Source organism: Trichoplusia ni, chromosome 26, assembly GCF_003590095.1.
Source record: "Trichoplusia ni isolate ovarian cell line Hi5 chromosome 26, tn1, whole genome shotgun sequence".
Classification (NCBI taxonomy): domain Eukaryota; kingdom Metazoa; phylum Arthropoda; class Insecta; order Lepidoptera; family Noctuidae; genus Trichoplusia; species Trichoplusia ni.
Genome location: NC_039503.1, coordinates 4,172,614 through 4,197,592, shown reverse-complemented (window position 1 = coordinate 4,197,592; position 24,979 = coordinate 4,172,614). Strand labels below are relative to the sequence as shown.

Sequence of the window (24,979 nt, the reverse complement as noted above, 5' to 3'; positions counted from 1 at the left end):
GTCACTATTAACCTGTCACTTTTATTTTTTTTATTTAATTGCTTCTTTCATCTGGGAACCTAAATGTGTCGTTGGAAAATATTTTTGTATTCCTAAAAAAATACAATATCAATATTCATTTTATCTTCATTGACCAATATTGGTTAAATAATTAAAAGTAAAACTAATTTAAAACAAAAAAGTACGTATGTAGCAGTTACCTTTGCCCACATTTCACTGGCAGAATAAGTTTAAAAAAATCCATAGAAAATGGCGGAGCTTCGAAGCTGTAGCGTCCTTTAGCTTTTCTCCTATTAAATTTTATTATTTTTAAGTGTAAATGGTGTGATTGTGTAATTAAAAACGATGGAGACTTCTGTGAATCATAGTATGTGTCGGTGTTGTGCGTCGGAAGGTGCATTTAAAGATGTTAAAAGCACATATCATTGGATGGGAGAAGAAGAGATTTATGCAGACATGTTGCGAGAATGTTTCGATATAAATGTAAGTTATTTACTTCAACACATCGTAAATAATAAGTAAAATAATTATTCTTAGTGTTAATACAGATATTCAATTAGCCAGAACTATATAAACGTGCATACAAATGCTGAAAAAACTGATTTCTATATTGTGTACTATCGGTAGCTATGTACTACAGACTGTAGCCGATTCGATTAGGCTAGTAACTAACTCAACCGTATCTAGAAAAACGTGTCGGTTTTTACATTATTGAAGTTCATATATAAAGATAAAACACAATATTTAACGAAAACAAACTACTCGTGACATAATGTTCTTTGTGTGACAACATTGTATACACTAAAATTAAAAAAAAAAAAATATCTATCACCCTTTATTTTATAAGTGAAGGCATCTAAAGAAACAGCCGTAATGCTTAATTAGAACCTTTTTAGTGTATGTTTTGTGTATTAAAATATTAAGTTGTTCAATAACCTTTTCTATATTAAATACAGTTTTACATAGGCTATGTTTTGCCACTGATTAAAATCATTAGATTATTATTAAGAAAAATCATAAGCATTTCCCTTTACTATGCCCATTCAGTATGTTAAAAACCCCAGTCTTAATTAGACTTAAAGATAGTTTACATAGTTTGAATAGTTTTCCAAAGCAAAATAAAGCCAATGCGTATGAATTTCTGACTACAGGTCATAACCAATTTTTAACATTCCATGCCAAAAAAGTAAAAAGAAACCCTAATACAAGACTCGGCTGTGTCTGTGTGTCCATATCATGAGTATGTGATTGTATGATTAACAGATGAAGTATTTCTATGGCCACTGTATCAACAAATAAAAAAAAAGTAAAAAAAAAATTAAGCCGCGGTTGTTAGGGTCATAATTTGTATGTCCTTTGCATTTACACTCCTATGACATGTAATTACAATCTTAAAATGAAGAAGAAAAAAAGCCTTTTTACCTTAAATACGGTAAAATGGGGTAAACGGAGGTATTTTTGGGGTAAATTGGGATGGAGGTTTTGTTAAAATTTGGATGTTTAACAAGACAAAATATAACAATTATATGAACATTCTCAAGCTGTTCATAAAATCATTCTGTTTAAGTATTTTTATGTCGCCAAATGCATCGCATGCATGCAAAAATAATACATTCCCCCTGTTCTGGTATCACAACATAACAAAAATAATTGACTTATAACAAATCTCATAAAACTATGTATCTTCAACAGTTAAATACGTCAGAGGACTGTGACGAGAGTGGTATATGCGAGGTGTGCATCACACAGCTGAGGAACGCGATCAACTTCAAGAAGCAAGTGCTACACACAGAGGAACATTACAAGAAGCTTGTGCAGAATAAGGCGCTGTTCAGAAGTAAGACTTTTTATAACATTTATTTATTTACTAGCTGTCCCGGCGAATTAAATACCACCAAACAGTTGATGTTATAAGGCAGGTAAAAACATTTTTTTTTAGCAAATTTTTCGTATTTTGTCGCCGTTTAAACCTTTCCTAGACTAATACGAATATTTCAAGACTAAAATGTGCTAAATTGAAGTAGCCATTCTCGAGTTTTAGTGAGACTAACGAACAGCAATTCATTTTTATATATAAGAAAGAAGAAGAAGAAGACGCGTATTTATCAAGATCGCCTGGAAATAATTATACATAAAATCCGGATAAAAACTATCGTCTTAATCCTAATTATAAATTATCTATGTACCAAGATTCGTCTAAATCCGTTCAATGTTTTTTTGCTTGAAAAAGGCACGACCATCCATACATACAACCTTTTGCGTTTACAATATTAGTAATATGAGATAACCTACGTCATCAATTCAAAACTTCATTTTAACATTACTAAAATTATTTTTTTGTCCGCAGCCAACATCGTAAAGATCGAAGCCAATGCAGATGATGATTCCGAGGGGAACGTGTCAGCTGATGATGCATTTTCTGGTGCCGGTAAGTTGGTAACTCCTAAAGAGTATTTGCAGGTATACATTTTTTACACCACAGCTGTAAGAAGGTAGTGTTACTTGAGTGTATATCTTTGAGATTTTCTGCCAGTAGTATTTATTTGGTAGTATACCCACCTATAATAGGGATGATGATTGGGTATAAAAATAAAAAATCTCATTAGTCCCTCAGTTAGATAATTGAAAAGTATGAGACACGTATTTTTCCTTTTTCAGACAAACTAGAATTGACAAAGATTAACTGCTTTAAAGTTTAGGAGAGGGGGCTTGTGACGTCACGATATGGTAAAATTTATACTCAATCGTGACGTCACGCGTAAGTTTCATTCACTGTAATTTGGTCTAAATTCTGTAAAAAAAACTGTTTGCGGGACAAATAAAAAAATACGTATCCATTGTTATACAAAAAACTACACTGCAAAAAAAAATTGTCCTCATCCCTATTCAAGTCAACGTAAAACCTAGTTCAGTTATAAAATGAAATTGCGTTGTTGATTGGTGGACCTTCCTTCCTATACGTTCCACCACGACACTGTTCAATGTTAACCTTTGTTGGTCCGGAGATGGGTGACCTTCGTCATAACGAGTTCCTCCGTGTTTCGGAAGGCACGTTTAATTGTGGGTCCCGGCTGTTATTCCTACATCTTTGACAGTCATTACATGTAGTCAGAAGCTTGAAAGTCTGACAACCAGTCTAAGTAAGAGGTATTGTGTTGCCCAGGTAACTGGGTTGAGGAGGTCAGATAGGCAGTCGCTCCTTGTAAAACACTGGTGCTTAGCTGAATCTGTTTAGGCTGGAAGCCGACACCAACATAGTTGGGAAAAGGCTAGGCCGATAATGTACGACAATACCATACTAAATTCTCATCCAACCCCAATCTCATTTCTAGAATTCGACGTCCCCATAAAAACTGAGGAAGAGGAACAGAAACCTAAGAAACGAGCGGCCACCACCAAAACCATGACCACGCGCTCGAAGAAAGCCAAAACGGAGAGCGGCGAGACCTCCACCAAACGTAAGTTGTTATAGTTTAATAGATAGTGGCATTGGCTGTGTGTGTACTCGGCTAAATTTTGGGATAATATCCAAACTGTGTATTTATTCAACGCTATATGAGTCGAAAATACTTACTTAACTTGAGATTTTTTAGCCCAAATTCGTGTAGATACTTTATTGATCTTCAAGATCTTTACTGGTATAATTGTACTTGCGTTATATTGTAAGCTAGCTGTTACCATCTTCTCCGCCTGATACAAATCGAAAAGGATCCCACGGGATTCCTATTCTATGTGTTCATCCAGATTATAAATAATCGGTTTACCAAATTTGGTCGAAATACGTTAAGTGGTTTTTGCGTGGAAGAATAATAAAAATCGGAGTAAAAAACAAACTTGCATGTCTTAAAGTGAAGGTGCTCTCGCTTGTGAACGGCAGAAGGCTAAAGATTTGTAACATTCGGGAGAAGGATGCGTTTGGTCTAACGGCTCCAGAGTGTGCAAATTGGTTGTTCACCTATTAAACATATGCGGTTCATCTAATCGCAAGCTTTGACGGGACTAAAGAAATTTTCGAGAATTCTTGGAATGCTGTGAACGGTTTTGATATGACTGTGACAGAGTTCGTACGAGTTTCTTTGTGGATTCGCAGATAGTGAGAATTCACTTGCAGATACGCGCACCGTTCGAAGACGGTTCGTTACGGCACCACGGAAAAAACATGATGTATGCAAGGAGCTTTATGCCCACCACTGGAATGCATTTAAAAGGATTGAAGATTTTTAGACAACTGAAAACTTCAAATTAATATGACGGTGCTATATTAGAAATATGGTTATCATTGAAAGAAACAGGTATTATGAAAGCTATGGAATAAAATTTTGCATTTGCCTTTTAACAAGTTGTCGCTAAGAAGAATCCTTCAAATAGAAATCAACACATCAACTTAACCCGTTGATATCAAATGGTGTCACATAATTTAACTTGATAAATTATTTGTCACCTATATAAGAATCAATCTCAAAAAGTTTATCATAATATAATTGGAGAAGTCCTTGAGTGGAGACCGTGGTTCGGCTAACGCAGTTCTCCAGCCTGACAGACCGGTGTCCTAAGAAAAGGTATCTAGTAGTAGATCGAAGGCTTCGAGTGGATGCGGTAGGTGGAGGATCAATAGTGAAACTAGATGGGCTGAATTAATTGATGATTAATAAGTAGTTTATTCTTTTATAGATAAGGTATATTTCTTATGTAATTTTTGTGAAATAAATGTTTTTGATCTAAAGCCTCCTTTTATTATGCCTGTCCCTATTTGCAATCTGAATTAAAGTGTAATTGTTTACTTGTTCCACAAGCATTGTTATTAAAATGAATATAAAATATTATAATTTGAAACGGATGTCGAATGCACACACAGTCAATGTTTCACTTAGAGATATGTCAAAAAAGTTGCGAAGATTTGAGAATATGAACAATGTTCTTGTAGTTCCAAAAAAAATTTTCCTAAATAGTATTTCTGATGATAATGAAAAGGATTATGTTGCTTATAAAGTTTAATTTTTCCATTAATGTGTCGTATCTACACTCAATTTTGTTTAGGTACTTGAAAGGTAAACAGTCTTGTAATAGAGAATCTTAATCTTTGTATCTTTTTATACAAAAACCATTCTAAATAAATGAACTACTAAAATATTTCAGTGGTTTATTTAATTTGGTTATCTTTATTATTGTTTAACAGTCGTTCTTAGTCGCGTTTCATTTTGTAGACAAAACGACACACTATGTTAACATTTTAGTAACGACTAATTACAAATTGAATTAAATGCTTAGTTTTAAATTGTTTACTCTTACTAAGTAAACCGTTTGTCTAGCGACAGTGTCAAATGGTTTCCACGTCTAATTAAGTCATACCAAATGAAAAGCAACATTTTTGACATATTTAATCTTTTCAATGTTTCTATGTTTGTTTTTAAGGTTTACGGTGTTGCAAAGTTAAAAAGATGCTTCTATCATATCCAAGCTTTTAATTAAAGAGGTTACGCGTTTGTTTTTTTTTCAGGTTTTTCATCTGGTCTTAGCCGTGTAGTATAAAATATGTATTCTTGAAATTGTGCGGAAATTAAAAGTATTTTAATTAATTTACAATCTGTAGAAGAGGTTTTTACCTAACAGTGGTAATGTAAAACATTTCTGGGCGCTAAAAGCCAATATCAATAAAAATGAATTGCTGTTTGTAAGCCTCGCTAAAACTCGAGAACGGCAGAACCGATTTGGTTTATTTTAGTCTTGAAATATTCGTAGAAGTCCAGGGAAAGTGTAGACGGTGATAAAATAAGGAAATATTGCAAAAATAATGATGAATTTAGGAAGGCGCTGTCATCATCGACTGTTAGGCGACACGTAGTTCGCAGGAACAGCTAGTTTTACATAAGAACATAAAATCCACGTTTTTAAATGTCACTCCATTTGTTTGTAAATTGCATTGTCGTCGGGTTTGAAGCTACCCTAAAAATTTCAGCTTGCTAGCTTATCGGGAGATGCCTCAAAATTGAGTAACTAAAATCCAACCGGAACGGCAAACAAACAAAAAAATGAGTGTGTAAAAACGAAAATAAATAGGCCATTATGTTGTAAGTATGGAAGTAATTATGAGAAGAGGTCTATGCTCAGCAGTGGGATATATACAGGCTGGCATCTAAAAATCTTAGTCTAATCTCTAAATAATCTAAGGTCTATGATATCAGTTGGCAATAGGCAGACTATTTAACTTCAAATGTTACTTATTATTGGAAAAAGGTAAGTGAGTAACATAGTTTTTAATATTATAAAACCTCATTTTTAAATATATTTTGCTTGGATATCGATATTTACCTATTTTTTAATTAGTCTAGCGTTTTTAACTTTGCAATGCTTTATATGTTTGCATGTTTCTGTGACATTTTACTTTACCCCTTGAAGTTTTGAATTATTTTTAAACCAGGTCATATACACCGAGATATAAAATTTAAAAAATACTTTTATACAATACAATTTACCTTGAACAATGTTTAATAAAAAAAGGAAAGCTCCTCAATAAAATAATTTTCGTTAGATGCACTTACCAATTTTTACATAAATATATTTTACAACTTTAACAAACACGAAAAAAATAATAAAAGGTATCTAAACTAAAGAGTTTTAAATTACTACAATATATTAACCCATAAGAAACGGCTAAACAAAATTTATTCAATTATTTTTATACTATTTAATCATTGTTATTTATTGAAAAATATTTTACCCATCTAGAGTGATATATAAGTTACATATTTTGATCAATGGATAACCTGAACACAATATTATTAAAAATCTGGGTAAATGTAATAAGCGAAATGTTTTAAAGACATGAATATTATCTGGAACGATACTCGTTCTAAGCCATATATATTCTCTATAACACGCTTTTATTAGCTTCACTTGTAAGTATGTAAGATAATCTTGGAATCTTAATTTGACCCACTTCCCGGTCTTCCATTAGGATGAAATTTTTTACACTCTACTTGTACCGTCTCATCATAAAACGTTATTTAGATGATGCATGAACTATAGTGCAAATTGCGATATACATTAATTTTCAATTTGAACAGCTCTGCAATATATTACAAATCGAACGATGTTTCTTGGTAGTTTTTATAATAGTACATAAATGTATATGCGTATGTATGAGCATATGCGCACATAGCAATGGTTGCCGGTAGGGTGGGGATCAGCCTATGCCCAGCCGGCAGCTCGGTAACAAGCTATATCACGTAGAGCGAGCCGAATATAAAACATTAATAGCTATTATACTTAACCAAGCAGCAACTACAGCTAGTACAATTATATCTGTGATATTTCTCTCTTTTAAAGAAGTATTGATTAGTGATATTAACTTTTCTTGATAGATTTTTCTCATATGTGTTGTACTTATGAGAAAAATCTAGCCAGAAAGGTTAATATCTAGCCAAAACGTCAACAATCCGAACGAAGCAGTTGATTATAGAATGTAGGAAAAAAACTATATAAAACCGTTAAGTTATCTACGCCGTTAACTAAAACTAACGCTACTACTTGTAAAACGAAAAAGGATAATGTAATCTACAAAACCTATTTGCCCTGTTATAAACACTTGCCGTATGCGAAATACCGACATACTATAAAAATACCTCCAAATGAGATTCTAACCCGACAAAAAATAAAATGCCCAGATTGCAACATCCTCAAGAGATATATTATACGAAGAGTGAATGTTTCCCAAGCTATATCGGGGTCGGCTCCCACTCACCTGAACACCGTGTTAATGGGACTGCCTAACTGACACCCACAACCCACTATCGGGTAAAACGAAGGGAGAGAACGAAGATAATCAGATGTGCTCGTTTGTTGTAGGAACGGACGCCGACGGGCCCAAACGGAGGAAACGGAAAAAGAAATCAGACGATAGTGCGACACCGGAGCGCGTAGAGCACAGGGTCAACCTGACCGCTATACTGCAGTACTCCAACGCGAGCCCCTTCAGGGACAAAACCATCCGAGGCTTCTCATGCCTCTACTGCTCCAAAGCATTCTCAGACATCCAAGACCTACGGGACCATACAGCACAGCAATCGGAAAAAGACAAAATCAATTCTATCATAGATTATAAACTAAGTTACAATCCTATCAAAGTTGATATCACGAACTTGCATTGCACGGTATGCAATCTACAAATGAAAGATCTAAACGATCTCAAGGACCATTTAGTTTCTATACATAATAAAACTATTTACAAGCACATAAAAGACATTATTCTACCTTTTCGTTTAGAAGATGGGCATAATTTTACATGTGTCCTATGTTCCGTTGTCCATATTTCATTTAAAAACTTATACCATCATATGAGCAGTCACTATAGGAACTATTGCTGCAAGAAATGCGGTGCTGGATACATAACTATAGCTGCTTTAAGGAAACATGGTAAAACTCACGCTCAAGGCATCTTCCCTTGCGATTTCTGCGACAAATCTTACACGTCGTTAACTAAAAAACGAAATCACGAAAAGGGTGTCCATACGGGCGGTTGGCTGAGAAACAAGTGCCCACATTGTCCGGAGATTTTCGTCAGCTATTACGACAGGAGTGAACATCTGGTTAAAGTTCACAATCAGACCCCTGTTATATACCCCTGTAACGCTTGCAATAAGACTTACAAAAAGAAGTTTGAATTGAACAGACATATCAAACATCATCATTTGCAGCAACGAAGCTTCTTGTGTGATAAATGTAACGCGAAATTCTTTTCTAAAAGAGGTTTAGTTGATCATTTATCGAGGCACACCGGAGGTGAAGTCTGCTCCTGTGATATATGTGGCAAAGCGTTCTCTCGAGCTCGCACGCTGAAAGAGCACATGAAAATACATGAAGACGACAAGAGATTCCAATGTGAGATATGTCATAAGACCTTCATGCAGAAATGTAGTTTGAAAAGTCATGTGAGACTCCATCAAGACGATTTGGATATTTTCAAAGAGTTTGATGACGTCAAACATTTAATAGATAATAGGGAACTTACATTAAAACAGATAGCGGCTGAGAGTAAGAGTAAAGCTATAGCCGATAAAGCTAAGGAGCAGTATGTGTAGTGTAAATTTAAAGGTTTTTGGAACATTCCAAAACCGGGTGGACTTTTTTTAGGTGTAAGTCTCCATAGGTTTCTGTGTTCTTTGGTATATGACGTTTATTATCTTCACAAATTGGTGCCAATGCTAACACCAATGTTGGTTGTACGTGTTGTATCATGTTTTTTGTCTGTTGGTGTTGGTGCTAATCGTTTGACCAATGTTGGTCATACAAGGACCAACTACCAAGTTAACTTCAACATTATCAAGCAAAGCTGTTTTATACAGTATGTATTTAAAAAGCCTATCCGGTCATTTAAGGGTTTATAATGTAGTGTTAAATGAATACTTGTGATTATTTGTTAAAAAAAAACCAAGAATTTTCGCATTCAGTTTCAAATTTCGCATACACTGAAAACTAATAATTCATAACGAGTAAGAAACAACCTAAAATTGGGAAATTGCCCAAAACTCGGGCTAAAATCTACGTTAGAGAAATGTATTTTAATTTCACATGAAGACCTAGATTATTGTAAAATATTTTTAGCACGTCTTTCAAGTCACGTAACCTCAAGGACCGGACAGAGTTTTTTATACATACTGTATATTTGGCCCAACCTGTACAGTTGGCTATAGATCACAATTATTTGTTGACCATGAAGCAATATTGGCTTGAACCGTCCTTATATAGAATTTTCTTTAATATTTTTCTTCGACAAATAAATTATATGTTTTGTGAATTTTAAACCCGAATGACAGGCCATCTGTTATATTTGTAAATTGATTGTCAAATTATTTGATAAATTAAGAGAATGTTTGACAAAAAATCACAGCGTTTTTAACTTGAAATATGAACATTGTCAATTGTTCTACAGGTTTTTAGAATTAAATGTCGAATTGTTTTTAGAACTACTTATAATTTGTATACTAAAATACTGATTTGGGTTTTGGACGGTTATGAATAAATGACAAATTTATTATGTTTCAAACGCCATGCCATTGCCAAGTCTTAAAGTGATATTATAAGGTATTTGACAAAATATTATAAAATAAATCTGTTTAGTCATTCAGACAGATTCTCAAAAATTCTGGCAGTGCCTCAAAATTGAGTTGCCATAATCCAACCGGAACGGCAAACAAACAAGAAAAGTGATTGTATAAAAACGTGGGAAAATTATGTGTATTTTTATTTTCTTGATTAATGTCATAAATATTATGTATAGAAATACATTTTTTTGTTTATATTTTTATTTTAGTTCTTTTTATTATTTCTACAATGATAATATAGTATTTCAGGAATGTCTTGATATTCATATGAGTTTTATATTTAGGGACCATCAGCCGTTTTTAATCTGATTATTTATCAACTACAACTCCCTTTGTTTAGGTACTTAAAAAGGTAAAAAACCTTGGTAATTTTTTTGTCTAAAATCTCAGTTTAATTATATTATAGTGGGTATATTGAGTTATAGTGATTTTCGTTGGTTTCTTTGTAGATCCTGGCTTACCGGAGTTGCATTGAAGGTTGAATTAAAGAAAAATAAATATGGAAATGAGTAAATATAATTCATGGGATAGGTAAACGGTTAAGACGTGATTCTCTTTTCTTAGGGCCCCATTGCTATAGTAATTTCGATCTATCCTTTAAAATACATATGGAATCAAGACATGACTGTTTCAATGAGCCTCTGAAACCAGCCTTTAATACATAAACAATAAATAAATAATGAATCATGTAAATAGATATTGTTATGTACCAGACATAGATGTGTTTTAAATAAACTTATATTATATTTGATTCGTATGTGTTTTTATTATATCTAAATCATTGAATATCCACCTAACGCAGACAGACGGGTTAAAGTTGTTTAAACTTTTTGAAAATCGCTGCTCAAATTGTAATTGCTGTATTTTTATTGTAAATTGAGATTTTCTTGACGATTTTAATAAAGCCCAATGACTAAATAAACACTGCCAACAAAACGACTAATAAAATACTGTTTAGTGTATATTAGTCCTGGATTAAACTTAGATAAAATGAAGTGTCGTCTACAACACTACGGTAACGTTTTGTTGCACTGACCGATATCAGAAGTAGGCCTATTTAAAACCATCAACGAGATATGACTTTAAGAGTGACCATTGGTATACCTTGTCATAAACTGTTTAGCTTATTCTAATGCGGTTTCCCTGCTTTTGCGGACGTATTTAATTTAAACAATAAAAAAAAAACAATCGTACCAAATAAGGCCCGAAATGTGAACAATTTATTAATAAGAAGCCCTGAATCGCGTGTGAAAGTCATTTTTCTTTTATAGGCGATACCGGAGCAACAAAAAAACCACGAAAACGGGCTGTTAAAGAAGAAACGGACGACGAAAGTCTGAGTCGATTGATCTACCGCGAAAAGCATCTGCCGGAAATGAAGAAACAGTGGCACAATCTCACAACACTACTCAAGTATTCGAACGCGACGCCGTTTAAAGATAGGAACGACGCGGGCTATATATGCGCGTATTGCTTTAAAACGTACCCAAACCCCGACATCCTACGATCTCACACACACAACGACCACGCAACCGAAAGGCCTTCTTACAAGGCTGGTTCTGGGATGGCCAGTTTCGTGGCCTTCTTAGATATAGTCGATCTGAAATGCACTATTTGCGAACAAGCAATGGATTCTTTAAATACTTTGACCGAACATCTAGTTAGTGTACACGAAAAGAAGTATTATTTGGGCGTCACAGATTACTTTCAACCTTTCAAACTGTCGAATGAGCAGCAAATTAATTGCTGCCTCTGTAACGAAGTCTTTCACAACATGAAGTTACTCATGCAACATATGAATGTGCACTACAGAAACTTTATCTGCACTACTTGTGGCGCTGGCTTCGTAAACTCTTTCCGTCTCAATAGGCATGAGACCACGCATGGGAAAAAGAAGTCCAGTTTCCCATGCCGGCATTGCGGCCAAGTCTTTGCTGCTGAATCAAAGAAGAAAGCTCACGTCAATACGGAGCATAAAGGAATAGCAGGAGACAGTGTCTGCCAAATTTGTAAAGCGAGATTCAAAAATTACTACCAAAAAACTAGGCATATGATGCAAATACATAACGCTGAAGGAATCAAATGCGATCTATGCGAGAAGAAATTCAATTTGAAGTCGAATTTGATGCTGCATATGCGGAGTGTCCATTTAAAAGAACGACCATACGAGTGCTCGGTTTGTAGCATGGGATTCTTTATCAAACGGCATATGCTGGGACACTACATGGCCACGCACACGAATGAGAGGAAGTTCAAGTGTGAGGTATGCGGGAAAGCATATGCGACGCAGAATAGTAAGAGGAAACACATGAAGAAGAATCATGGTATTTCAAAAAACATGATGGTTCCGAATTTGGCGAAGTAAAAATGTGATTTGATGATGAGATTTTGTAGGTTCATAAAGTAGCAGCTGAAATAATGCGGTCGATACTGATTTGTATGTCCATATGTCATGCAGATTGACCTTGGTACTTGTTACTTGATGGTGGGGGGTCCCTTTTCCGCACTTTAGTCCGGTTTGCTTAGGCTAGTTTCGGAATGCGCTCAATCCAGCCTTGCCAACTCCTTCAAGAAGCGCGGAAGGGTAGTCTTCTGGGACCTTCGCGATCCTCCGTGCTGGAAATTGTATTTCAATTCTCCGACCGTGATAAAATCTTGTGATATGCAAGCTCTTGGCTTGACAGAAGAACTTAACTAACATTGCTGAGTAGGGATAACGACATTTTTTGCTTAGACGTCCGTCCTGTAGAATCAATAATAATGGATATTTATTTCTTCAAGCAAAAACTGGTCAAATTAGTGTGAATGAAACTCATGCATGACGTCACTTCTACGTATAAATTTTACTAAGTTGTTACGTCACAAGCCCTTTCAGTTTAGCAGTTTATCTTTATCAATTGTAAATGTTCAAATAATTGCAAAAATGTGGGTCGTAGTATTTTTAATTATCTATCAGACGAATTACAAACATGCATGCAACAGTCGTCATCCCTATTGTATTTAGCCTAGGATTAAATTAACTATATAACCACCAGTATTAACTTCCATGTAAACTATAGTTATATACAACTATTAAAAGTAGGTTAAGCATTGATCTCGCAAATGTAAATGACATGGTTTATCTGTAATAGTTTCGTCCTAGCATAAGAGATTTACCTAAATCTTAAAAATGTCTCACGTACTAAGGAATTCAATCCTTATGTCAAGATGGTTTCAGTTTCATTTGTGTGACCCACGAATCCTCGTTCTGAGTCAATCTGAGTGAATCAGCCTCATAAGGACACAGTCAGACATTCATATGTTTAAGGAACTCCCCACGGCACAAGGATTAAATTCCATAGGACGTGAGTCTTTTTTTAAGATTTACGCATATCTACTACTGTGGGCGTTGGAGATGAGAGTGGCCAATCCTTGTCTATTAAGACTATTAAGACAAGTTACACCAACGCCAGTGTTCTGCTAACCCTAGAGAGACACTATGGCAACAGTAGTCTTTAGTTTGCTCTAATAAATGAATCCCAATGATCACAAAAACACATCACCTCCAAAACGTCTTCTTTGTATTATTATTGTGAATTCCAAAACTTTATTTAAGGTGTAATAAGCATTTATTTATATGTAGCTGTTTAATTGTACAATTCAGTAATATAATTATCATGACAATGAATGGTATTTTCTTTTTAACTAAGTCTAAGCCTTTTCCCAAGGCGTGTTTTGTTTGCTTCTAATCTTAACAGACTCTGTTTATCTTGACTCTGTCTGAATCATATTATACATTTAAATCGCACGATTTTGGTTTTAAAAGATATGAAAAATGAGTTTTACTTCAATCTTCACTAGTGCTGATATATACATGAAGAAAAGCAACGTTGGCAGTTGTTATCTCTCAAGCAAGGTGTCATAGTTAATTTTATTATGTAAGGACAATCTACATTGGTTTTCTTAACTATTGTTGTTTAGAATTTATAATATAAACAAGTATTTTATAGCGCGTTGCCCAAATTTCTAAGACATCGTGCTTCGGTGTAACTGGTCCTATGTCTTTCGACCTTCAAAAAGTTGTATTTTGTAGCCTAATTTACCAAATGACTTTATTTGATTTGGTTTCGATTTCGTGGAAGTTTCGCGCAGTGTTAGTGATCGTAAAAGTCCTCTCAATAATGTTCGAAGTAATTAATTAATCAAGAAATTTTAATATTCCTTTTCTTTGTAGGTATCGGCCGTGTATCGGAAATAAAAGTTAAGTTAGACCAAAATGTAAGTAAAATTAATGAAGTAACTATTGTCGATGAAACAGGAAATGAAAAAATATTTGTAGAATATAAAAATAAAACTGTTAATAAGAAAGAGACCAAAAGAGTTTCAAATGATGCACAGAAACCAAAAAGTGTTACAAAAGTATCAAAAGGTCTTAAAGCCAATTCTGATAAAGGAAATACCAAAAATGATACGGAAAAGGCCAAAAATGATACACAGGATCCAAATGTTGACTTGAATACAGATAAAAAATCAAATCAACCCATACTAAAAATCCCTGACGAAAAAGAAATAGATAAACATTTACAGAATATTAGAAGTATTCTCTTAAATACGAACGCTACACCGATCAGACGCCATACTGGAATGGGCTACATATGTAGTTTCTGTAATGATAACTTCCTAATCCCGAAAGATTTAAAAACTCATACGATTGACCAACATGACGATACTGCCAAACTACGCTTTATGCGAGGGTGTCCATTAAAAAGTTATGTCGTTAAGTTGGATATCACTGGACTAAAATGCAAAGTATGTAACGAAGATATAAATTCTCTAGAACAAATTTTGGACCATTTAAAACTGATGCACAGTGAGACAATTTATACTGACATCAAAAATTACATCGTACCGTTCAAATTTGAAGGCGAAGAATTCAATTGTATATATTGTCCCAATAAGTATTCGCGTTTTAAAATGCTACAGGAACATATGAATCATCACCTTGCGAATCATATTTGCAAAGTTTGTAATTCTCCCTTCGTTAATTCAAGAACGTTACGGGGTCACATGATGCGGCACAAGCAAGGAGAGTTTCCCTGCATAACCTGCCGAAAAGTCTTCGATACTCCAACGAAGAAATACAACCACGAAAAGTTCGTGCATTCCGGCAACCCGAAACGCAATAAATGCTCTTTTTGCGCCGAAAAATTCACAAGCTATGCACTCAAAAACGACCACATGGTCAAAGAACATGGTGTTGAACAAGTTGTCTTAAATTGCCTGGCTTGCGACAAGTCTTTTACGAGAAGGGCGAGACTTAATCTGCACGTAAAACGAGATCATTTGTTAGAGAGGAACTATGGGTGCGATCATTGTGAGAAGAAGTTTTATGATAAGAAGGAATTGAGTAATCATATGTTGAAACATACTGGTGCCAAGCCACACGTGTGCCAGGTGTGTTCGAAGGCATTTGGGAGAAAGCATACACTGAAAGAGCATCTGAGGATACATGCCAATGATAGACGATTTAAGTGCGAGCATTGTGGTCTCGCTTTCGTCCAAAAGTGTAGTTGGAAAAGTCATTTGAGGTCGAAACACGAGGAGTTGTTTTTCCCTCACATGAATACTTAATTACCTTAAAAACCCCTTTAAAGATTGGATAACGGGTAACTCCAAAAGAGGTTTCAAAATTATTAATATTCAAATTTTATAGTCTGTTCTAGTCTCAGTTTTTTGCCAATAGATTGAGTTACATTAATTGTGACAAGTAGAAAACTTGATAGATTTTGTTTTAAGTCTTTTATTACTCCATCGTGTGACTTGCCTCTGTAATTAAGTCAAGGGAGTTGTGCAATACTGTTGTAAAATAAGGTTTTCCGGTCACTTCACTTGACCTAGGTCATTCAATATGTGGAGCAACCGCGATCAATACTGACAGTCTAAAAGAAAGGAATAACCTGAAAAAAATCATTCGTGGCGCGACCCAACACTCGATTCAAAGAGTAAAACTCTTTTATTTATCAACAAATATATATAATTGATGTAAAGTTGTAATTTTATGTATTGTAGGCTAATTTATAAAAAATAAATAGTATGATCTCAATTGTATTTATTTTACTATTATGAAACGAAACCCAAATTATCAGCACAAGAAACAATAAGAATCTATTACTATACCGCCTACGACGACTGATGAATTAAACGCGTCTTCACCGAAAGACTTGACTCTCCAAGCGACTGTCGCCATATTAACTCCAGGTTCTAGCGCTCATCAAGTCCTCTAGTTTCGGAAACTTGCTTTGGATTTTCTATGACAAAGATTTATATATTAGGTTTATATGTAAGATTATTTATGAACGTAAACCCTTAGCCTTCGCTCTGGAAAGTTCGTCAAGCCACTTATGAACCTTCTTCGATCTTCGAGGTCATATCATGGCCCCTATACTCTTAAATGAAGAAGTAGGATATTAATAAGGAAGGGTACCTAAAAGGACTATACGAACGAACCAAGGTTTCACATGTATATACATTTCAGCTAGTATTTACTGGTAGACAGAAGCCGGAAAATCTGAAAACCAGTTTCACCGATAGGTATCGCTTTACCCGGGTGACTAAGTCCGGTATCAAAACAAAAGGTTTTTATTTCAAGCAGCCCTCTTCTATAAGTCCTGTAGGTGGTCGCAAAATGTAATTTCTGTTGAGAAGATCAATCTCGAAACTCCATATTTTTTTTTATTCAAGTATGCTATGTAGGAAGTCGATCCTAACGTTGTTGAGAAAAGAATGGGTTAGACAATGATGACTTGGAAAATACGATCTCATAAACACGATTCAAAAATCCAAATAACCTATCTTTTCTTTGTAGGTAAAGTGAGTAACGCGAAAGCCACGGTCGAAAAACGCGTAAGTAATTCTCAAACGAGCGCAAAGAAAGGAATTCCGGAACTGTATAAGCATAGGAGTAACATAAGACTCATACTACAGTGTTCTAATGCTACCCCGATAAGGTGCAGGGGCGGCATCGGGTACGCCTGCAGCTTCTGCGGCGACGAGTACCCAGAACCGGCTAATCTAAAAAAACACACGATCGAAGAACACGATGATATAACCATATCAAAATTTACACCCGGAAAGTATCTGGCTGATTTCTACGTTAAACTGGACATCACTAACCTGATTTGCAAAATATGCAACGAGAAATTTAACTTACTAGAACAATTCATAGACCATCTCATAAACAAGCACGATAAGAAATATTTTAACGATATCAAAAATCACATAATGGCTTTCAAATTCGACGACAATCTCCTAAAATGTATATACTGCTCACAGAATTTCCACAAGTTCAAGAATTTACAGCAACACATGAATTTGCACTGCCGTAATTATATATGCGAAGTTTGTGACGCGGGTTTCATTAACAAAAAGATTCTAAACTGCCACAGCGAGGCTCATAAAATAGGTACTTTCAAATGTGATTTGTGCCCAAAAGTTTTCGACACACACCGGAAGAAAACGGGCCACGAAAAATCAGTCCATGTGTACGCGAGCTTCACCCTAAAATGCGGTTATTGCAACGAAAAATTTAACAGCTATCGAAAAAAAGACATACACATGTATGAAAAGCATGGAGTTCAGATCAAAACATTGAAATGTTCAGCTTGCGAAAAAACATTTGAAAGTAGGAACGCGCTTACGATACACACTAAACGCGACCATTTGATGGAGAGAAAACACTGTTGTACTGAGTGCGATATGAAATTCTATGGGCGTCGAGAATTGGATCAGCATATGGTTAAGCATACAGGGGCTAAGGACTTCAAATGTGACGTGTGCCACAAAGAATATGGACGGAAGAAAACGTTAAGGGAACATATGAAAATACACAATGATGATAGGAGGTTCAAATGCGAGCATTGTGGTCAAGCGTTTGTGCAGAAATGTAGCTGGAGAAGTCACATGAGGAGTAAACACAACGAAGTCGTTTGATTTCCATCTTGGAACAAGGTTTAAACAATAGCTGGTAGTTTTATATGAGAATATAAACGTTCTACTATTTGGTACAGAGGCATCTTCTCGTATAGGGACAGTTTGAACATTGATCACCTAGTCTACGCCTTCAATTCCGGATTCCAATATTTTTTAATCCGAGAATTTTTTTTCAACATGCAGAAGGAAAGTTGGGCAGTGACAAGGCTTGGCTTAGGAATACCTAGAATTCAAGTGGAGTAGCGAGTGCCACGGAAGTTTTTCTCCTTCTAAGAGACAGGACTTGCTAAGCAGAGCAGATTCCTAAATTTCGCTAGTTATAGAAGCCATTCAACAAAAGAACAGAATTATAATTTGACAGGTGAATCTGATGATTCATGGACCTAAATGTTGACGACTCCATTACCGACTGCTTTCTCGTACCATGAGACGTCCAACGTCACCTAAATAACTATGTTTAATTAATAGTTAACGTCACTTGCCCTGGTATCGTTATAGGACTTAGTAGAGGTTAGGTCACGTGTTAAGCACGTGTTCTGATTGTTCTGATTGAATCACTTGACCATACCATTGTTGTGTTGTAAATTATTATTGTTATTAATTCTGTAATTACAAACTTTATCAATGCCATTATATGTGTTTGAATTACATGAGGAATAGATAAATGTTTTGAAGTACTGTGCAATGTCTTATAACAATTAAATACACAATTTGACTGAAATCAAGCTCACGTTTTATTTAGTAACCTCTTTAACTAACTTAAGGATTTCTCTAAACGAACGATATATTTTTTCATGGGAGAGATTCGCTATAAAGTTTCAACGCATTTTGATCATTGGTTTAGGATGTCAGAGAAGATTACGATTTTATACACTTGCGCAAATAAATATTACCGTTTTATTTTTATTTAAATGAAACTTGTCATTTTAAGAGGTTGGTGTAAACTATATCAAATCGTTAATAAATGATGCAACGTTTTACTCAAGCGTATTTATCGGGATTACCCGACTACTATCAAAATATATAAAATCGTTATTAAAAAGACACACAACTCATTACGATCTTAACGCATTCAAACGAACTAAAACAAGAAAAAAAACGATATTCAAATATCAAATAACTATTTACTTTTCTTTGTAGGTATACGGCGTAAAGCAAACGCCACTCTCGTCTCTAGTGACAATAAAGTGACACGAAAACTAAAGAAAGCAGAAGAAAAAGGCCTAGAACTGGATAAACATAGGAGTAACATAAGACTCATACTGCAGTGTTCTAATGCTACCCCGATAAGGTGCAGGGGCGGCATCGGGTACGCCTGCAGCTTCTGCGGCGACGAGTACCCAGAACCGGCTAATCTAAAAAAACACACGATAGAGCAACACGATGATAAAGCCAAACTAAAATTCATGGCTGGCAAAATGATGTTTTCCTACCTAGTCAAATTGGATATCACGAATCTTACTTGCAAGATATGTGACGAGAATTTCAACTTATTAGAACAATTGATAGATCATCTCATCGGCACCCACAATAAAAAGTATTTTAATGATATTAAAAATCATATTATGGCGTTCAAATTTGATGACGACGTCCTTAAGTGTATTTATTGCCCGCAGAATTTTCATAAGTTTAAAAATTTGCAACAACACATGAATGTGCACTGTCGGAACTATATTTGTGAAGTTTGTGACGCCGGCTTTATTAATAAACATATTTTAGCATCTCACAGTGAAGCCCATAAAATAGGTACTTTCAAATGTGATTTATGTCCAAAAATCTTCGATACATACCGAAAGAAAAAGAGCCACGAGAAATCGGTTCATATTCACGCGAGCTTAGTCAGCAAATGTGGCTATTGCAACGAAAAGTTCTCGAGCAGTAGAAAGAAAGATGATCATCTAGTAAAAGTGCATGGAGTACAAATGAAAGCTTTGAAATGTCCAGCGTGCGACAAAATCTTTGACAATAAGACTTCTTTAACCGTACACACGAAACGAGATCACTTGATGGAGAGGAGACATGACTGCACACTATGTGATATGAAGTTCTTCCAGTCAAACGAATTGAAAATACACATGGTCAAGCATACTGGCGTCAGGGAGTTCAAATGTGAGATCTGCTTCAAGAAATATGGGAGAAAGAAGACTTTGAAAGAACATATGCGGATACATAATGATGACAGGAGGTTCAAATGTGAGATTTGTGGACAAGCCTTCGTTCAAAAATGTAGTTGGAAGGGTCATATGAGGAATAAGCATGGTGAACTTGTGTGAATGTTACGTCATACCACGGTTTACTCACGCGTATTTATCGGGAGTGCCCGACTAGTTTCGGACCCAACCGGAGTCCTGAATCATGAGCTGACGCGACGGGCGAGCGAGTCGAACTGAGTTGATGAATCAGTCTCACGATAGTTACTAAATCATATCGTTCGGCTCTAAATTCGTTATATATTTCTGTTAAATGTTGTAATGTAGTCTATGTATTATTTATTTAATATATTATTATTGTCCGATGCAAAACTGTTGTTTGATTTACTTGTACTTTTTATTATCCTTAAGTTATAGATTCGTGGCTTATGCACTGTTTCAATGTTGTCCTTAGATCGCACCCTAAACTGTAATTCAATGTTTCTTGGATAAAACTTTCCGTAGTATGCATTAAGTGCACTTAATATTAATCTTAAAAGGAAGAAGTGTACCGAAAAAGTAATAAAACCTTTTCGTTATAGGTAATGAAGAAAAACCTATCGCGACTAACTCAAAAGAAACAAAACAAACGTCGAAACCAAATGAAAAAGACAAGAAGGAAGCCAGAATCAAGATAATTAAGGAAATCGTTAATAATAAATCGAATGTCAGAGAGATTTTGATGTCTACAAATGCTACACCGTTTCTCGGAGGCGGGTACACGGGTTACAAATGCTGTTACTGTGACACTCAATTCCCAAACCCAGCTAACTTGAAAACCCACAGCCAAGAGTTACACGGCGACAGAGTCGACCCAGCACCCACACACATGATGCGATACAAAGATAAATACAGGGTGCTGCTTGACATTACACACTTGAAGTGCAAACTCTGCAACACAGAAATCAAATCATTAGACAACTTACTCGACCATTTAAAAGATGAACACAATAAATTTGTTCACAAAGACATCAAGAACAGAATCTTGCCATTCAAGTTTGACACAGAAGTCTTACATTGCGCTATCTGTCCGGCTGTCTTCGATAAATTTAAAACGTTGCTTCAACACATGAACAACCATTACGGGAATCATATTTGCGAAGAATGTGGCCAAGGTTTCGTAACAAACAAAAGCTTAAAAGTGCATTTGGACATCCATAAATTGGGCGTGTTCAAATGCAATTTCTGCGAGAATACTTACGAGACCCATGTCAAAAGGAAGGCCCATGAAAAAATCGTTCATATCAAGAATAATTCGAGGAGCAAATGCAGGATTTGCAACGAAGCCTTCAAGTCTTACGTGAAACGGAACGAGCATTTGAGTAAAGTACACGGAGTACGATTCAGCGAGATCAAATGCAAAGCGTGTGATAAAACGTTTTCTTCAAACTTTTCGCTTACGGTTCACACACGACGAAATCACTTAATGGAACGACGAAACAAATGCAGCCAGTGTGATATGGCCTTCTACACGAACGCAGAATTGAAACTACACGAGGTCAAGCATACTGGTCTTAAAGAATTCAAGTGTAATATATGCTTGAAAACTTATTCGAGGCAGAAATCTTTGACGGAACACATGAAGATACACAATAACGATAGGAGATTTAAATGTGAACATTGCGGACAGACTTTTGTGCAAAAATGCAGCTGGAGAGGGCATTTGAAACATCGACATGGGAAAACTGTTTAAAGGAAAAATAATATGATTTTTTTTTGGTATTTAATGCACTGATTAAAATAGTAGATGTAAAGAAGTTATATGAAAGAAATGAGATATAGTGTTAGCACGACGAGTACCTGAAAAGGATGGTAGAAAATTACGTGTTAAGCCTACCCCAAATGATTAGGGATAAGGGCAGGAAGGAAGGAAAAAGTACTGAAGGAAATAGTGGAAGTGGCAATTTAAAAGAAAGTGAAAGCGATGGGACGAGATTGAGAAAAATGGAAAAGTCACACCGGAAAGTGCCCAGTACTTAAATTGTGGTTAAACTGACTAATGAAGGATTGTGGGTTTTAATACCGACACGCATTTATGCCTTTTCGAATTCATGTGTGTATTACAAGCTTAAAATAGGAAAGGAAAACATCGTGAAGGAACTCAAATCAGACAGTTTCTCAACGATGATTAAAGCTACGTCACACCAGCTTTCGCAGTAGTTTGTATCGCGTTCCCGTGGTCTCAGGTACCAGCGAATGGTGTAGCACTGCGGTGGTTTTAGCTGATAAGAGTCCAGCATTCCCCAGGGCGGAGAAAGTCCATGAGGATATAAAACAAACGCCGGGTAACAAAGGCCAGGCAGCTTAAATTCTGACACCTCAGCCCATCTACCAATCAGCAAGAAGATTACAATTAAGAAGTTTTTATTCTGCTTATCAAAAAGTTTGCAAACATATAAATGTCATAGTTAAGAAGAGTAAATGTTAATAGTGGGTAGAAAATAGATTGAATTATATAATACACACACATCCAGTTTTAGGCCTTTAATTAACACAAATTAATAATATATAATATAATCTTTTGTCAAATCTCATGGTTGGTATAGTTTTCATCAATCATGACTCAATTTGACAAAATATTCCATTGGTCAGCTAGTCGCACCCTATAGTTCATATAGAGAAAAATATTTAATAAATAACTTATATGCATTCGTATTTCTCTTACAAAATATTGATGGTAAATAATTATAAATGTAATAAACATGTATACGCACGGATTTAACGAATTTTCATTTTTTTCTTTAACCATTTGACCTTTTACTTTGCCTTTCGGGGTTTCGTTACCAAATAGGCTGTAGATGCTGCAATTATTTTTACACATTTTTATTTAGAAATCTATGTTTACAAAAATATCATTCATTATTTCAAAAGATGTGCGATGCTACTGCTTATTCCTTTCAGAAGTGTCTCCTAGCATTAAATTATTAATTTCAACAAACACTTTTTACTAAGACTTAAAAATTGGACCTAAATCTTTTCCTTAAACCATACTCGAAATTCGACGCCGAAATCTATAGCAAAATCTTATAAGAATTATTATACCAATTAATTGTGTTAAATCCAAATTGTGTTAAAAAGTGTGAAAGAAAAAACCAATATAAAACTTCAAATTTTCATTTTAGGTATCATCATACGCATGGCACCGGAAAAAAAAGCTATAGTGAAGGATGACTACTTTCATAACCGACTACGAAATGACGACGAGTTGAAAAAACATGAGAATAATATCAGACATGTACTCACATACAGCAATGCAACACCGATAGATAAGATGCAGGATGCAAATTACCTATGCTGCTACTGCGACTCGCAGTATCTCAAACCAGCCGATCTAAAGACTCACACGCAAGAAACGCATAACGACGAAACAAACCCTGCAGTTGTGTTCTTCAACAGAAAGAAAAGATCAAATTTCTCAGCAAAAATAGACATAACCGGTCTAAAATGCAAAATTTGTGCTACAGAAATTGAATCGCTAGAGAAATTAATGGACCATCTCCATAAAGATCATGATGTAAAGATTTACACAGACATCAAAAATCATATAATACCGTTCAAATTCGATAATGATTATCTAACCTGCTGTATGTGCCCAAACACCTTCGATAAGTTCCAAAAACTCAGACAGCATATGAATATACACTACAGAAACTACATTTGTGAGAAATGTGACCTCGGATTTGTAACCATGGTATCCTTAAAACACCATTCGGAGGCCCACAAAGTAGGTACGTTTAATTGCACCTTCTGTGAGAAAATTTTTGACACGTCACGGAAGAAAAAGTCGCATGAAGCAACAGCACATATAAAAGGCTATTTCTCGAGTAAATGCGGGTACTGTAATGAGAGATTTATTTCAAATCAGAGGAAAGACGAACATTTAGCAGAAGTTCATGGTATCAGCCATGTGTTTAAATGCAGAGCATGTGATAGAATTTTCAAATCTAAAAAATCTCTGACAACTCATACGAAACGAGACCATTTGTTGGAAAGGAGGTTTAAATGCACCTCGTGTGACATGAAATTCTTCAATACCTCGGAGCTAAAACAACATGAACTGAAACATTCGGGAGTGAAAGATTTTAAATGCGATGTCTGCCTAAAAACATATGCCAGGAGGAAAACTTTGATTGAGCATTTGAAAATACATGCTGATATCAGACGTTTCAAATGTGATTTTTGTGGTTGTGCTTTCGTCCAAAAATGTGGCTGGCGGGGCCATATGAGATCTAAACATGGGGAAAATGTATAAAGTTTAAATTCAATATAATAGGGTATTGGACTAAAAAAATCTGAGTAGTCCTAATATTGATTGCATTCATTTTATCACGTTAAAAGTTAGGAAGATTAGCACTTAGATCATGAAATGTATGGTAGGTGGCTAGTAACATCACTTGCTTGTAAAAACCGTACTGATAAGTGACGTCATACGTTTTAATTCATTGTATCCTTTTGATTTTTTCAAGATAAAAGAACAAATGGGTATTTATAAAAACTTTTTTGAAAACCTGTCTGTCGGATTGCGTCATGTGTGGGTAGCCATTGTTATTATACAGTAACGTTGTCTACTAATAAAGCTGTCATTTGTGTGTCACTGCCACAGAAATTAATGTTCCAAAATAAACAAGCGCACGCACACAGCGTCGCTCGTGTAGTTACCGGCACGGATCTTGAGCGTTGACCTTCACCTGCGCAGAAGTGATTTTTTGGGTCCCTTTTCCG

The 24,979-nt window shown here is 35.3% G+C and overlaps 1 protein-coding gene across 7 annotated transcripts; it reads left to right on the top strand.

Moving 5' to 3' along the window:
* The first annotated feature begins 176 nt into the window (after nucleotides 1-176).
* On the top strand, nucleotides 177-24,979 carry LOC113505463 (zinc finger protein draculin-like). 7 transcript variants are annotated; one of them, XM_026888167.1, is made up of 5 exons: nucleotides 177-483; nucleotides 1,693-1,837; nucleotides 2,348-2,428; nucleotides 3,333-3,458; nucleotides 20,800-23,046. In XM_026888167.1, exons 1-5 carry the CDS (start codon nucleotides 346-348, stop codon nucleotides 21,948-21,950), a joined length of 1,641 nt encoding a protein of 546 aa, XP_026743968.1. In that variant the 5' UTR covers nucleotides 177-345; the 3' UTR covers nucleotides 21,951-23,046. The 7 variants fall into 7 exon arrangements, with proteins under 7 accessions (XP_026743968.1, XP_026743969.1, XP_026743972.1 ...); XM_026888168.1 differs by lacking the exon at nucleotides 20,800-23,046 and adding an exon at nucleotides 19,209-20,438; XM_026888171.1 differs by lacking the exon at nucleotides 20,800-23,046 and adding an exon at nucleotides 16,945-18,810.